The sequence below is a fragment of the Toxoplasma gondii genome, chromosome VIIb, assembly GCF_000006565.2.
Source record: "Toxoplasma gondii ME49 chromosome VIIb, whole genome shotgun sequence".
Lineage (NCBI taxonomy): Eukaryota > Apicomplexa > Conoidasida > Eucoccidiorida > Sarcocystidae > Toxoplasma > Toxoplasma gondii.
In genome coordinates this window covers 1,901,425-1,918,359 of record NC_031475.1, presented here as the reverse complement: position 1 = coordinate 1,918,359, position 16,935 = coordinate 1,901,425, and the positions used below count along the sequence as shown (strand labels likewise).

The 16,935-nt window shown below is 50.9% G+C and overlaps 2 protein-coding genes across 2 annotated transcripts; one reads left to right on the top strand and one right to left on the bottom strand.

The window, feature by feature from the left end:
* Positions 1-307: 307 nt before the first annotated feature.
* TGME49_261030 (pyridine nucleotide-disulfide oxidoreductase domain-containing protein) lies at positions 308-8,601 on the bottom strand (the record flags this gene model as incomplete). Its single annotated transcript, XM_018781253.1, has 10 exons — positions 308-877; positions 1,381-1,769; positions 2,444-2,528; positions 3,036-3,089; positions 3,624-3,710; positions 4,480-4,660; positions 5,550-5,724; positions 6,216-6,285; positions 7,025-7,069; positions 7,678-8,601. 10 exons carry the CDS (start codon positions 8,599-8,601, stop codon positions 308-310), a joined length of 2,580 nt encoding a protein of 859 aa, XP_018637088.1.
* A 7,446-nt stretch (positions 8,602-16,047) lies between these two features.
* Positions 16,048-16,719, top strand: TGME49_261040 (hypothetical protein; the record flags this gene model as incomplete). Its single annotated transcript, XM_002365216.1, has 1 exon — positions 16,048-16,719. The coding sequence occupies one exon, from the start codon at positions 16,048-16,050 to the stop codon at positions 16,717-16,719; it is 672 nt and encodes a 223-aa protein (XP_002365257.1).
* Positions 16,720-16,935: the final 216 nt, after the last annotated feature.

Here is a 16,935-nt window from a genome sequence, read left to right as displayed (position 1 = left end):
CATACAGCATATATATATATATATATATATCCCTAGCGTTTCTCAGTTACACGACATCTCTATATCTAAATATACATATATCTATATCTCTCTCTCTCTCTCTATATATATATATATATGCTCATGTTTTTACTGATACCTCGCTGATGCCTTTGAGGGGAAAAAGATAGGCGTCTTTTGGAAACGACGGATACAAACGACTACAGGTTTCTGTGTACATCCAGCGAGTTGCCTTTGATAGTGTTTTCCCCTGAGGAGTTGCCACGGATATCTCATCCCGCAAGTCAGAGTGAAGCGACTTGGCTTTTCACAGCCTTGAATCTCCGTCGGACTGTCTGTCTTGCGCGATTTTCAGCATTTCCTCGACGCACGCGATCTTCTCTGCAGACTTGTCTCGACATTTGCCTCGCCGCTTTTCTTCTTCTTTCACGCGTAGCCAGCCAGTGTAGTTCACAGGCTGGACAGCTCTCTGTCGAAGGAGTGTATCGAGAGACCGAGGCGGCTGCTCCGGCAGCGCGTTTGCCTCTCTGCGCTGCTGAAGACCTTCTCTCTTCCCTGTCGCATGTTTTGTCTCCCTTCTCTTCTCCCCTTGTTCTCGCGCGTCGGCCGCAACGCCTGAAGAGGGTCCTACGGCTTCATGCACACTGGCGGGTGACGGGGACGCGCGAGAAGCGCTCGGGGGAGAAGCGAAAGCTCGGGAGTCAGGTCCAGCACCGGCAAAAGAAATTGAAAAAGTCGAAAGGTCGAGGTCAGAGAGAACGCGGTCAGCTGTCTCTCGAGCGTCCATGACGTTGGTTGCAATCACTCCCCGCGGACCTCGCCGGACCCAGCCGCTTGCATACACTCCACCAAGTGTAATTCGTTTTCTTTCGTCCCTCTACAAATAAACAGAAGAGTGCACGCTGCAGGCAGACAGAGAGCTGAGGAGAGAACAAGACAAGCACGCGTTTGCAAAGAGCCAAAGAAACGCGAAAAGACCAACGTAGTCACCATGGAAATACACAAGGTTGTCGGTGCAAAGCCGACGCTGAGGACCACACGAGAGAATTCAGGATGAAGTGCGGAGCGAACTGCACAGAAAGGGACAGAACAGTACAGCGGGAGAAAGAGAAAGAAGGAGACAAGGAGGGAGAGAGAGACGGACAGATGAATACAGACACGTGGAGAGGAAAGGAAGAAGAGTGCAGTAACCACCGCAGTGAGCTGCACGCACACAAGGAACTACAAGTGAAAGCGAAAGGAAAGATGAGAACAAATAAGAAAAGCAGAGGCCGGAAACGAGAGGTGATGAAAGAGAAGGGGACCGAAGAAGAAAGACGAAGAAAGAAGAATAGAGAGAAAACGAGGAAATAAAAACATTATATAAAGTCGACGACGTACCACTGGCGCGACAACTCTTCCTCTATCGTTCACGAGGGCTCCTGTGCTTTCAACGAGAGGCAAATTCAAATCCGCTGCATGCACAGGCTTGAAACCGATACTCCAAATAAGCAGCGAAGCAGGTAGGACGGAAGATGAAGACGATGTATTAGAGAGCGATGCTGTAGGCGTGTCTCTGTCTATGGTATGGAGTCTGTTCTCATGCGTCGAGGATGACAAGTTTCTTCTCGTTCGTTCGTCCTCTTCCGGAAGATGTTCTCTCTGTTCTCCCTTTCGCAGAGCCTTCTGCTCCAGCAGATTCGCCTTTTCTTCGGGCACGGCCATCTGCGCGCCTGCTGGGCCTTCGAGGCGATTCCGCACCACCTCCAAAGACCCTAGGCGAGACGCGTCTGAAACAACGGAGAGGAAGACAGGCGTTCTCTCACGCAAAACGTATCCAGTGAGCTCCGAGAGAGCGAACGAGAAGAACAGAGGCTTCTTATCAAAAAGGTGAAGCGCTCAGTGAGATGCGCAAAACGGACAGAACGTTTAGCTGTCACTCGAGTGGGGTGGTGGCGTACAGCAATCGTAGAGAACTTGGTGGTTTGTACCTCTTAACTGGAGGTCGGATGAATCGGAGGATGCGATTTATATGTAAAGGAAGCAAGTAAGCGAGGCGAACGCGATTGAATGTGAATGGGAGAAGAAGAACAACCGCAGAAAGGAACAAAACGCAAGGACAGGAAGACGTTGGCCCACACGCACGGCCCGGCTGAGACGCCTGCGGAGAGTGAGACTATCCAGCTGAAATGTAGCAGCGTCGATGCACGACCACTGACGACGCTTGTCGCCTTTATGCGTTGAAGAACGTCCACTCGACATAAAAGACGAAACGAAAAACGATGCCCTGGAAGTGAGCAAAGGCTATGATGAGGGCCAACGGTGGGTTTCAGCAGGAAAAAGGAGAATCCGAGGAAGACGGGCGACTTGAAAGCAGGACAGAGAAACGCCCCGAACTTGAAGGATACAAAAGTTTCGCATTCGCTGCGTTCAGTAGATCCATGCTGAAAAAAGAGAAGCCCACCGTCTCGATGAGGCAAGGCGCGAATGGGAGACGTCAGAAAACGAAGATGAACAACCGGTCTGTCCAGACTCTCGCGCTTGTCCCACTGCAGAAAACGACAAGTGCGCCATTTGGAAATGCGTATACATGCAAAGTCAAAGATATAAACGTACTGATGCATTTCAGTCAACGTTCACGAAACACGAGAGAAAACGCAACATGACGCTATGTGCTTCTCCTCCATTGCCTCCTCTCTTCTCTCGTCTGACCACGAGCAGCTACCGCTGCCCAGGTGCAGAGGCCATCTCCTATAACTGAAACTATGGAGGTCTCTGTGTAAACACGGACATGCAAAGTGTGCGTATCTCCCAATACGCGTGCGTATTCGCGCAGATACAAGTCTAGACATAAATACATTTGTAAATAAAAATAGATCTCCTTGTACTTTCGTACATGCAGCGATGTACACAACGTTCTGTCTCGAGATATGCACACAGACGAGTATAAAAACGGATATGTGAGGAACGCGTGCAGCACAGTTGCCTGTCGTGACTTCAGGTGATGATGTTTTTGTAGAATGGAGACCATGAGATCCTTGGTGTTTCCAACTTACATTGTCGACCATCTGCTCAAACAACGCACGAGACCGTTGCTTCAGACGCGAGTCCTGCGAAAAAGAAAACAGAGACACGCCAGCCGACGCATGCACATACGCAGCGACTTCCAGACATCCTGGGACGCATCCTCGATCAACAGTTATTTCCGTGTATCGCGTACTATATATGTACATAAATAAAAACACCCACATAAATAAAAATGCATACGTATACGTGTGCATGTACATACATAAGTGCATACGTACTTCTCTGTATCAATCTATATTGGTGGTTCGCAAGTCGCTTTCCCACGAACTAACGCGATCTCCTATTTCCTATTACCATTCGTGAACTCATTTGGTACGTTTCATAAATACAAGCAGTGAAAGCTCTTTTGATTTCCACGAACGGAGTTACATATTAGATTACCTTCGCAAATACGGACATACGTACGCACACATGCATACGTACACACATGTAGACAGAGAGAAGTGACTTCTGTTTGCGATAGGGTTGTGAAGGATGTGACAGCGACGAAATGGACGGTAACGCGTGCTCAAAAGAGGAGAGTCGATGGGGGAAGTCTCTGATTTGCATGGCCGTACTTGAAGTTCTTTCAAAGAAGCTTCTGTGAGACTTGCGGAGAAGTCGTCTGGATCGACGACGGCGAGAATCTTGTCGTCTGTCACGAGCTGTCGAGGAAAAAGGCAATTTCGAAAGCGTCGATGGGCCTCAAGACCAGTGGAGAGCGAGGAAAGACAACATGCCTCCAGACGGAAGAAACATTTATGTCGGCAAAAACGAGAAAGAACGGACTCTCGGCCGACACCACAGGAGGGAAAGAGAGACCCGCAGAGGTGTAGTCAAGGAACCGAGAGAAAAATCCGGAGAAGCAGCCCAAGGTACTTCTCTCTGTGTCTCTGTCCTGCCAGGTCCATAATATACGGAAGCATCCGAAGGATATCTGCAAAGACGTTGTGTGCTTAACCACCAAAAACGCAAGACAGATCCGCACCTGAGCGTTTATGTCAAGGCAAGGGCATGAAGACGATTGCCCGCAGGAGAGATTGCGGCACACAGGTCCGAAGGCGGACGCGTGATAGACTGTGTTGATTGATGTTCATTTTTTGCCAGTGCAGGCGCGTTTTTAAAGTGTTGAAACATCTGTTGTGCCACGAGTTAAGCTTCTGTTGTGAAAAATCATGCACATACACCAAATACGTAGAGTCAACTTCAAACGGTAGGGAATCCTTGGCAGTCGCGTCCTCTTGAGTCCTCGGATGACTCACTTCCTCAGGGACGCACTTTACTTTAGAACATATCAGAAGGTTTCCCTACTCGGAGACGACTAGCTGACTGGGCTGAGGAACCGCCACTAGGTAAAACGCCTTCTGGGCGCCGCAAAAGCAGCGGCGACAACACACGTCCATGCCCGCTGCACATCTTCTGCCGGTGTTTTACCTCTCGAAGTTCCTTGTTGGAAAACGAGGACTGCATCCATCCACGTCTTCCGATCACAGAAACATGTCGGATGCGAGCGTGCGAAAACCAATCCAGCGCGCGATGGTGGATATCGGTCGTATGCAGTTTCTCTCTCGCCTTGACGAGTAGTCGCGCCACATCTAGAGCTACATTTCCGTTTCTGAGAAGCACAGAGGCACGCGAGAGAGGCAGCCGAGTCTCTTGTGAGTTCCGGCCTGACTCGCGGAGACGCGAGAACGGGGCTGGTCTTTCCACCTGTGAGGAAGGAACAGAGGCAAACCATGCGAAGCAGAGAGGCGAGGCGCCCAGCGGAGCAACAGGCACCAACAAGCTCGAGCGGTGTCGAGCACAGGAAGTCTAAAAGTCGGAACCAGGCTCGTGATGCTCGCAAAACTGCGAATATGCACCCGATCGCCATCGCAAACGAAACGCTCGGAGCTCGAGCAGAAGGCCAAATTGAAGTGCGCAGACACTCTTGGGTTTCGATAAAACGGTGTTCTGTGCGGCTCGATCACCCCTCGCTTTTCCCCACTAAACGACAAGAATCAGCCCCTTGTCCACCAGTTCGCAAGGCCAGTTCCTGTTCCATGTTGCTTTAAGGATGCCTGCGATGTGCCGTCTATTTTGGTGGTTCGGAAGGCTTTTCTCCCCACGTAACTTTTGTGTGTTCTCAACGTTGCCCGCGTCGAAGAGTCCCAATTCAGATTGCGACGCATGTCCTAGTTCGAAACGGAAGGATTCTCTCTTATATAAAATGTTTAGCTGAGTCGTGGTATACATCTTGATGAGATTTGAGCTCTTTCTCGTGGACTCTCGCTTCCGCGTTTCAGTTGAGTTTTTCGTTTACTGGCAAGCACAAAACCAGAAGAGAGCTCAAAAGACCCCGACCGGGAAGATCCCAAGACGGTTTCCACCCGAATCGAAGAAAGCGACCAGTACAACAGCGGAGGCCTAGCCTGGCGGTTCCGGTCAACCGCGAGACCTTTTGCAGGCCACAAAACGCCGCTCGACAGACGAACGTTTCTCTGCCTTCTTTCGAAGACGATTACCCGATAACGCAGGCAGCTGGGGGCTGCAGTCCTCCTGGCGCTTCTCCGAGATCCGGAAGGAGAGAAAGCGCCTTCTTGAGCGCGCGTGGATGCGCGTTGTAAAACCCAACAAATTCACGTGCAGACAGGCAGCCGCGAAGGTCGGAGACTCCAGGGATCCGCAGCGGTTTGTCTCCTTTTCCGGAGCGTTGAGGAGGGTGAAAAAGACACCAAAAAAACAAGTAAAACGCATGCATGGAGCAGACGTCCTCTCTGTCTGACGCAGGACGACTGCAATGCAAAGAAGACCCAGAGGAAGAAACAGAATCAAGAAACAGGGACTCAGCACTGCGAGCAGCACGCAGACAAACGGGAGTACTCGCCTCTCAGCTTACCACGAGGAAACCATCCGCATGCGACCCATCACGTGGGTGAGAAAAACAGGAGGTCTCGGATCCGGAAGTGAGGCGTTCAAATCTCTAGCTGACACCTCCACTCACGAAAGGATCGTAAAAAGGTTTCACCACGAAAGCAGGAAAAGTTCAAAAACAGCGCAAAGTCATATCCGCGAAGACAGGAAATTCATAGGGGGAAAGCAGAGAAAAGAAAGATCGGCGGAAGAGGAGAAACCTCCATACGGAAAAAGACACGAATTCACACCGCGAAAAACCGAAAAGAGAGACTCACCTGCAGCTCCGTAAGCGAGAATGACGGCGTCGTAGAGAGACCGAAGTTCGTCTAGGGAGATATCTGTACCCTGAGAGAGCAAGAAAGAGAGACAGGGAAAATCAAATTTTTGGCCAGATGGCAAGCGCTGAAAGGGCTTGCTCAAACGGCAGTCCCCGTCCTCATTTCCTCGATCTTGTGTGAGGCGCGACATGTGAGGAAAAGCTACGTTTCTAGCATCACTCGTCTGCCCAGCACAGCGCATGTACGTGGAGGCTCCCGCGAAGACTTGCGGCACACACATCTTAAAAGCGAAGGTGCGAGACTGGGAGTCTCTGCGCTTCGTCGTGGACGCTCGCATCTTCTCGTTTGTTTCCTACGTCTAGGTAAGAGAAGACGAATCTCCCCACAGATGCGTCGCCTACACACAGGTGTATATGCAGATATATAAACGGCTGTACGCATGTGGCCTATGCGTCCACCTGCAATTCCACTCATGTAAGTGTGATGCGCAGGCAACTGTGTAAATATATATATATATATATATATATATATATATATATATATGCCAGGATGCATAAACGTAGGCCGCTGTATTCATACATTCATTTTGACGCCTTCGAGAAGGGCGTGTCTCTGTGAGGCTTTGAGCGGGCGATTCTTCGCTCGACGAAGGAGGGAAGAAGAGTAGGGATAAAGACGAGCTGGAGTGGACTCAAGTACGGCAAGTCGTAGGTTTGCGAGCGAATCTAAGGAATGCTCGAGAATCGTTTAAAAAATGCATGCAATGCAAAGTCTTCGTGAAGAATTACAAGCTGGTGGTTGCTAACCAAGGTGACATTCCCAAAGAAGCGGAAGCCTGGCTGTCTCGCAACCTGAAGGCAACAGACGAAATGACACCCGAAGAAACATGAAGCACAGAAAGTATGGAAAACATGATCCAACAGCATCTACATATGTGAATACATATACATACATATACATATATATAAGTATATATGAATATGTATAAACATGGATTTGTAGAAGCAGTTATATATACATATATATATATATATACATATATATATTAGAAGAGCACACGTCCTTGTCGTAACGGTGGTGCACCGCATAATTCCATCAACGTTTTCATGGCGCAACAGACGAAATGTCGTGTTCCACTTGTCTTCAGTCACGAGCGTCGATTTTTCTCTTCGTTTTCTTTCCATTTCGTCTGGCGTTGCTCTGTCAATTCACTCAGCGCAAGGCTCTCCAGTATAAAGGGAAGTCCTTGGCTCCACGTCTTAGTGGGCGGAGCGTCTAGACTCCCGAGCTCTGCCTGAGAGTTTCTCCTTGTTCAGCCTCCAGTTCCTTCTTCCAGGTCGCAGTATATCCACCCCAGCATGGCAGTTTCGGTTAACGTAGGAATCTGTTTTTCGTCGTCTATCTCGCCCTGTCGAGCTCCGTTTGTTTGCCTTGACCGGCTTCCCTGCTTTGTTCTCACAAAATCAAAGTCTTCTGTGACGTGCTTCACTTCTGGGTGGTCTGGTGCGACTCCATAGCGAACGAGGCCGTAGGGAGAAGGCAGGGTTTCGACCATGTCCACCTGCAAGCTGCTGGGATCCGGCACCGCCTTCTGCAGATATTTCGCGCAGTAAAAACCTGCTGGTCCAGCACCCACGATGCAGACTCGGCGAGGGAAGTCGCACTTCCCGCGGTGACTCGTGGCAGCGGGAGAACACCCAGGAGACTCAGAACCGGAAGCGGACGAGGACGAGGAAGAAAAAGAGAGGGAGGAGACAAGAGAAGAGGCGGACAAAGAAGAGAGAAGGCGAGAAGGTGAGAGTGGAGATTTGTGGACTGAACCGAGCACCGCTCCGGACTTCCACCTCTGCTGCGACAGGCACAGGGCACAACGAGAAGCTTCCAAAGGTCGGAGAAAAGAGCTGGCAAAAGCCAAGGCAGGAGAAGGAAGCGAAGTGAAAGAAAAGGAAGCAGAAGGAGGAGACGACGGAGGAACACCGGACTGAAGCTGAGAAGTCGTTGTTCCCAGGCGGCGAATGGATTGCCGATTTTCTCGCGGATATCGACGGAACCCTGGAACGTCCTCTTCGGACATCCAGGGTGTCGTCGGACACCCTGGATGCGCCCAGGAAGAACTGCAAAGCGTCTCCCGTTTTCCTTGAGCGAGTCGAGCAGTCGCGTGTACAGCTCTCCCTTGACGAGAAAGGAAGCCCAACGGCATTCTTTTCTCCGCAGCTTTGTCTGACGAAAAGCAAGATCTGTATGGAAACAAGTCGCTCGGCGTTCCAGCGTGACCTCTGCTCACGGCAGTGTGGCCGTGCTGAGTCTGAGAAAAAACACGACGCTGGTGCCTAGTGACCGACGCTCGCGGCTTGGCCGCGAGAGCGGCAGAAAGCGGATTCATTTTAGGCGACTCCTGGAGAGGAAAAGAAGATGAAGGAAGAACCAGTCAGCAAGAGCAGGAATTGAAGTCTGCAGGCAACTCTCAAACGGCAGCGAAACCCAGCCTCGGCGTTCGAGTTCGACGTACACAGGCGCCTCTCGCCCGTGTCTGTGCCCCTTTCTCAGCGGTCACCACCACGCTCCTTCAGCAACGGGGCGAACGAAATTCCAAAGAGGAATGAAGAAATGTGTTCGGCGTATCGTGTGAGGAAAGAAGATCGCGGTGGCGACGACAGCTTCCCTGTCAAAAGGCAAACGAAAGGGAACGCAGAGCGACTGCTGACTCGCGACGCATGCCGGGTAGCTAACAAATGCCTCCGCTTCTACGCAGTCGTCGCGTTCGCTTTACCAGACAAGTGTGTTTGAGTGTGTTTCAAATTGTGGCATAAATCCATTCTCGTACAGAAGCCGGCTTCGCAGCAGTATGGACTCTTTTTCTCCTGGCTAGGACCTTCGCAATTCGCCGTTGCATGCGTCGCCGCACATCGACCGAAGGCCGGGAAACTCTGAATCTAGATAGAACAAACGAGAAACGCGGAATGTTTTCTTTCTTTTTAGCAATCCGTGTTCATGTGTACATGTGTAGATCTCTGTCTACTTCCTTGTGCGTGAAGCGCAAGTGCACTTTGTCTCGCACGGCAGAGAGTCATCGCGGGGCTTCGCAGAGGTGGAACAGTCGTTCGTTTCGCTTGCAGTGTCAGACACGCCGGCTCCAAGAACTGTAGTTCTGCTATCACTAGAGAGGGTTGAGAGTCTCTCAAAGCTATCTTAACGATAGCGGACTCCGTGGTGATCGATTCGCTGATGAGCTCTTGAGTCTCGATGTGTTTAGTGTCGGTACTGCTGTGGATGATGCAACATCTAACTACACACCTTGGAAGAGCGACGAAACGCTCGATCTCGCAGAGATGTCATGCAGTCTATGCAAACCGGCTTTTTTCTTGCCTGCAGCTGCGTTGCAGGAGGGGCGAATAACGCCTCGCAAAACCGTTGCGTCTTTCCTGTTTTCCAAGAACATGTTTGTTGTTCGCACATACGCACAGCGGACCTTTGCCAGGCGAGTGTGGCATCCATCTCGTCATCATTCGTGGTTATTACAATTCACGTGTCTTCTTGGAGGGCGCGTCGCCTCTTTACTGCGAGAGCCGTCGAAAAATATTTTCAAAGCAGCCTCTACTAAGACTCGCTTCGTGCTGTGCCACCCAGCTACGCATATTGAGTCCACTTCGTGCTCAAACAACGGCGAAAAGCCTGTCAGATCTCTCAGCTGTCGGTATACGGGAAAGGCAAAAGCAAAAAAACGCATTAGTTCTTCGTCTCTCCTTCGAGGGTCAAAGCCGCTTTGACATGACTACACGTCTCGGACTCGCACCTCGGTCTCAGACCAGTTGCCACAAATTGGCTTTTTCACCTTTTTGCCATGCCCAACGGGATCCTATATCGTTAGCATCAGATAAACAAATGCTAAGAAGGGGCAGATACACGCGGAGGAAAACACCAAAAAAATTTTGGGGAGGGAGGGCACACACGTCCGCAACACAAGTGAACAAAGCGACAATCAGAAAGCAGGGGATAGTCGCACAAAGATAGAATAATGAAGAGCTGGTTATCAAGCGGATAGGCATGCAAATGCTGGTTCAGGTGGTGCACGTAGCCCCTGAGTTGTCCACAGACGTCAGGGGTCTTACAGAAAGTAACGGATGAGCGGGACTACGGAAACGGACTTCTTCCCTGAGGGGATGACTGCCTCCGATACGGCAAAACAGTGCGATCCATACCCGTCTATGATGAGGAGCGTGCGGTCTGCTGACGGCTGTCATTGATCATGTGCAATGACAACTTGCATTTGAGCAAGTGAAAGGTCCAGTTATGATCGCTTGTCTCTTCCTCACATTCTAAGTAGACAAGCAAAAACCCAGTGGCTTTTTCCACAAACCCCCACTCTCGATTCCTATGCAGGATGCGACAAATCCAGCAGAAGTCGCTAGCGACTAATTTGACAAGCACCGCCTTTGACTCGAAGCATCTACACGTTTCTGGATCGTGCATTTCCATCCAAGTAGCTGAGGTTGCACAGGAAGTTCGCCAGGTAGTCTAGACACAATCCATGTCGCACAGGATGTGTCGGGTGCTGTTGATTTCGCTTCCGTTTCAAGTGACTCCACGATCACGGACGAACAGATACTGAGAAACCTCCAGACGCCGACAGAGTCACCCTTAAATAACGTCGAAAGAGGGCGGCAAATGTGAACAAAGGGAGAGAACTGTCAGCAGGAGAGCTAGCTGTTGTAAGCACTCACCAAAGGAGGTATGGAGTCCGGCAGTGACACGCTCCGCACAACCACGAAAAGCCGGATAGTGAGAGGAAAACCATTTGTGAGTTTGAGAGGGACTCGCTTTCCCTCATATTGTCCGCCTTGAGCTTTTATTCATGCTGTTTTTCCCCGATCCGTCTCACCGCAACGGTCCTTTCTTTACGTCGAGAGGATCCCGTATACGCTGCTGGCCCGCCACGGTTGCTGGCTACAGTTTGTCTCCGATATGTGGCGGTCTGGATTGCTCCCAGTCAAACGTGCAGGTGCTTGAGAACATATCTCACCTTCTGTGGTACATTCCTGTTGCCTATATGGTTACTTCTTCGTGCTTTGCGTCGGTGCGTTTCGGGAGCAAACACGATTGCAGACACACGCCCAGCTGGCGCCTACTGGACGGCGCCCGAACAGAACCCCGGTTCCGACTGCGATGGTGGTGGCGCCCGGCGGCCTGTAGGGGTTTCGGCGTCTGAGGCAACTGGAAGTTAGACCCTTCCGGGTCGCTGACAACCCGCACTCCTCCCGACTCGGAGGAAGGCGACGCCGAACGTCAGCAGTCGTCACGGAAGTCGCCAGACCCACGGACCGAACGGAAGGACACATTTAATTCGCTTGCATTTTTGGATACGCCCAGGTGTCTGTATTGTGCAAGGCGCAGTAACAGCTTCCATGCGATGTGCACTAACATCTTTCATGTCTAAGTAGTCCTGTGTTTTCTGTTTCGCTGCCTGTGCTCGTTGAGAATCCGCTTGGGTCTGCAAGCATCGGTCTTGGCAGTTCGGAACCGTCGTCGCGCACGCAGTCTGCGAGGAACGACAAACGACCACGAGGATATGCTCAGTGAATCCTGGGTGTACGTCTTTCAACGCTTGTTTCCCAGTTCTCCATAACTGAATCTCCATTCCAGAGAAACCGCAAAACGCAACACCATGGGTCACGGCAAAAAAGCCATGTCTACGAGTCGCCTGGTGGTTGGTTTCGGGCTCCTCGGGATCATCTGCTCTCTGTTGATTGCCGCCGAAGGCGTTTCGACGGAAACAGAGACAGCAGAGGATCTCTCCAATATGGACAGCGTCGAAGAGGGTTGTCGGTTTGACGTGAAGAGACGTGCACATGGAGTCCTCGTTGATGATGCAGACAAACAATCAGTGTCACTTGAAAGGAAGCCAGTGAGAAAGTGTTCATGGTAAGGACAGTAGGTCGGTGTAGCAGAGTTGTGCTCTTAGAACCCTCTTAGACACGAGGTGTTTCCTCCCTGCTAAATCGTACTCTTTGTAGACTCGTTCTACGGTACCAGTCACGCAGGTGGGTGTAACGTAATCCCACTTGAGACGCCCCCCCTTTTGCCAGACGAGGCTGTCGTCCTCTGTTTTGTAGGCAGAACGCCTTCGATGGGCGTGTGGCTCCACAACGGAAGGATTGAGAAACAAACTGAAGGTGACAGCAGTGTGGTGGACAATTGAGTTGGAAACGCATATGCTCCCTTTTTCCATACTAAACAAATTCAGCCCGTATAGCACGGGGGGGTCCCGGATTCAGGGAAGCAGGCGGTTAAGATGTAGATTTGATTAGCCTGCACACACGAATGAAGTCATTATCCTGGCTCAAGGCTTCCTCACGTTGCTGCTTGTCATGCTACGTTCGGGTTCCCACATTTGTGGTTCAGTGCATGGCTGATGCCCGTCTTTCATGCTGCGTGATGAGCGTGTTTGCTTGCTTTGTTGTAGGTACTCCATCCAGTGCCTTTCAAGAAAACACAAGATCGTGGTGATTACCGCGCTCGTGACCGCGTTTATGTGGTTGGTCTTGAATGTCCCGCGTAGGTTTTTCAGCCGAATCACGTTATTTGCAGGACCACGTCAGCGCACCTATGTCTGCTGCGATGCAGTAGCGAGATTGCCCTGGTGCGGGAAACTGTTTCCGGGGTGAGGGAGTGTCCGTTTCCGAGCTCCCGTGATCAACCCAGCCGGTCCCCATGAGAGGGTCTTGTACGTCATAGGGATAACAACAGTGAGTTTTTGGAGTTTCCACCATGCAGTAACTGGGGTGTTTGCGTCCTGTGCTACAGCGGAAGAAACGTAAGACTTAGGGGAAAAGCCTCAAACGTACCATCCCGCTTGTTCGGCAGCCGTCCACGTCACTGTCTTGCCACTTCTGACAGTGTGGCCATTTGCTCAGGGCTCGATCTGACTTTGGGCTCCAGTGGAAACTGAAGAAGTTCACTGCAAGATGGCAACAGAGTAGAATTCGGTGGAATTCCGAACCGTGTAGCTTTTAACAAGAAGGGAATGCGCGCGACAGAAAATCAGGGTGAAGAGCCGCATATCACAATTGGAGTTGATTTCTCACGTTTAACATATTTTCATTGTTGAGAGATACCAGAGGTTTACATGCACACCCAGTCTCCTGGTTCCCAGTTCCATGTACAGATAAATGGCTGTAGGTGTTGCTGATGGGCGGCGTTTCCTATCTGCTTTCAAATCGGGCGCTGTAGTTGCTAGATGGTTGCTCAAAATACCAGGAGTCAAGCAGCTGGTTTGCAGCAAACATGCAAAGCATGACTTGCCACAAATAGGTAGCGTTACACGCTGCTGTGCCAAAGCTGGGAGTACCCTCCATTGTAATGGTGCTGGCGGTTTCTCGTGTACTCTGCAGCTACCGTAACGGCAAGAGCGTCGACCAAGTAAGCGGCAGCCGTGTACTGATGGTAAGACATACGGCTGCTCCCTACTGTAGAATGGGGCGGCCGTATAACCATGCTTAAATATAAGTGACTATGTGGCGCGTCAGCACATACGTGTGCCCGAACGTGTTCACTCATGTACCGTCCGACAGCCGGAAGGATTCTCTCTGGATGATGTTTTTTTGTTTGCGTTCTTGGTGCACAGCAAACAGCCGATGATCTGAAGTGCACATCGCGTAACGTAAACTCCGCCATATAGTCCTCACGTGTTGACGCACAGCTGGCAGCCGGCAAATCTACTGCTTCGTGCACATCTTCAGATATTCAATCGACGCACTGTGCTCCGTAGTTCAGCAGTGACGAGGTAGCAAGGAGCAAGAATACATTAGCCCACCCCCCCCCCCCCACCCGCCGCATTGTGCGTCTGTTCGTAATCAAGTGTGACCGTGTCGCTGGCGTTTGAGATGTTTCGAAGAGTGATCCGATCAAGGCGCTCTCTCTTCACTTTCTTGTCAAAAAGTGTACTCGTTGGGGGCTCGCGCACGAGCACTGGCAACTCCGGAAGAGAGACGTCGTTTGCTGATGCTTCCACCAAACGACATTTCCACGTGTGATTCCACAAGCAGCTAGCACAGCCGAGTCGTTCGTGGAACAAGTAGAGTGTGTCTGGGAAACCATATATACTGACATCCGGGGACCGATTGTAAGGACTCCAACGCAGGATGTCAGGATAGTTGTGTTTGCATTTGGCAGTAGATTGGGCTATATCCGTTTCTGGAGACGTCTCTTCGTGCTTCCTGTACACAGAAGATCGACGCAAATAAACGACGACAGCTGGTGTCCATCTGCTTCTCAACCACACTTTGAGTGAATCACAAGGAAGTCGAGATGGGGAAGTGCTGGTGAGGATAACATCTCTCTTATTTCGTCAGTCGTCTCATAAGGTTTTCTTTATCGAGACGCTGTAGATGCAAACAGTCTTATTGATATTTGGGTGACCGGTTCTATTTAAGGGGCAAGTGTGTGTTCAATGTTTGCGAAATTTTGATAGCGGGCATCGTTGCTGGAGACAACTCCACCGGCGGTGGCAGTCAGTCTCCCCCAATATCTATTAGCTGCCCTATTGAAGCCGATTAGCCGTTCGAGGTTCGGTATTCCTCTTGGAATGCTTGTGGGAGAACACCCATGGAGGTGTTTCCTTGCTTGTGACTGCTTTCCATAATGCTCTTACGTCCGCTCATACATAATGGCAACGAGAGTCCCGCAACTGCCTGTCGCAGTGGAGACGCCTGACTAGTGGAGAGCTTGGCGAATTACCACGCGCATGTGCTGGTTGACACTGAAGGTAGCCATGTTCTTTAGTGGTTAACTGGATAAGTGGTTCAGCACCGTCCACACACGGAGTCCACAATTCGCAAAATGCGGTTCTGCACACCCTTACTACGAAGACAGTAATTCTGTGACGTTGGGGTGTCGTTTAAGCGTCTGGCAGACATCGGTAACCGTCATGCGAAGTCCCAGTGATACGTTTCTTCAGAGAAAGTGTATGGACTGGGATGTGCGGTCTTTCATCAGCTATGCACGTTAACAAGATGTCATGTTCTGTGTAGAAGCTTGTGGTAAACGGATGCCTTGGCTGAGACGCAACGGCACACAAGGCAAAGTCCACAGGATCCCATCAGCGGCAGTTGACGGGACGTGTGGCGCAGACTAACCACGCCTGTGAGACGTTGTGAGAAAAGCGAAAGAATGAATTGCAACAACTCGCGGAGGCCGCTGATGTGCTGCGTATTGTGTGTACGGTATGGCACGTCGTCTAGCTGTAGGAGACTAGGCGCCAACTAGTACACGAAGACTGGTACGATGAACCGTTGTCTCTGGTCTCTAAGTCGAGCAGCTGATTGTCAGTTTTTGCTTTAAACTATGATGATATAATGGTGCAGCACGCACTACGAACTGCTCGCAACTATGTTGAGAACTGCGCCCGTCAGCGGCTGAAAAAATCAGTTCAGCGCTGACCTTCGCTGACGAGTGTTTCATCGTGGGGGGGTGTGGCCAGTTGACGGCCTACTGCGGCGGCAACAGTGGCTGGCAACACACGATCCACTTCAACATCTGCGACGGCAAACACTGAAGCCTCTTCGATTGAACACACGACTTACGGAGCAAGACAATGAGCGTCCGGCGATTTCAAGCGATGCCGTCGGGCCCCACACATGGCCTTTCCATGGTCATTTTCAGCCACCAGTTTGCATGCTCCTTTTCAACCTCGCCTTTATTTACAAAAGTGATTGGAGGCCCATGTGGTCACTCAGCTCACTTCGATATAATTAACCTGGGTAGTCAAAGTTGAAAGGGCACGGACGAGCCGGAACAAACGCTGGCAAGGTGTCATCCGATTCACTACACGGAAATGAGGAGCTACAAAATTCTCCTCCAGCTGCCACCAGTTTGCCTGGCAGTCTCTCAATTGGCTTTCTCACCTGACATTCAGGGTGCGCCGGTGGTCCACCTTTCACATCTCGTCGAGGCAAGCGGCGCCGCCGCATTCACGAGCGAAGGAGAGAACCACGAAGCACAGCACCTGTCGTCGGACCTATTCCCGCCATACAAGAAGCAAAATAGACGAGGGACCTCGTTTGGAGACGCGGCAACTTCTTCAGCATCAAACACAGCAACCGCCTCAAAGGACGCACATTTTGTAGCAGAGGAACCCAGTGCCGACGACAGCAGTCCAGGAAGACCCACCCTGCCCAAAACTCTGGTTCTTTATATGATGGATACTCTGTGGGTGTCGCTGCCAAGAAGGGATTTAGCTACCTCTTCGCTTACCACGTCCAATGCGAGACCGCTGACTTCTTCTGAAGCTCGAGAGTGGGCTGAGGCAGACGAAAACATGCGCCTCAATTTGCTACAGAAGTGGCGTGACGTACAGAGCGATAGCAGCAGGAGAGCCGCCTGGATCAAGCATAGAAGATTCATTCTCTCAAAGAAGCGCAAGCCAACCAAATATCGGCCGGAACCGGACGTCCTAGCGATGCTGCAAAAGGAGCTTATCTTTGGCGCAAGTCAAGAAGGTTTCTGATTCGAGATCGAAAAACACACCAGCTTTTACTTTGTTTCTGAGCCTCTCAGAGCTATGTGTGTTGCGAGGTGTAATTCGTCCGGCGCAATTCATTGCTCGATTTCCCGCGTTCCTAATGCCTTGGTGCGAAAAAGGTCTAAACGGGCTTCCATCTGAAAGGCCAATCGCAGACCGTATACTGTTCCCAGCTTCGTCCTGAACGTTTATGCACCAGAT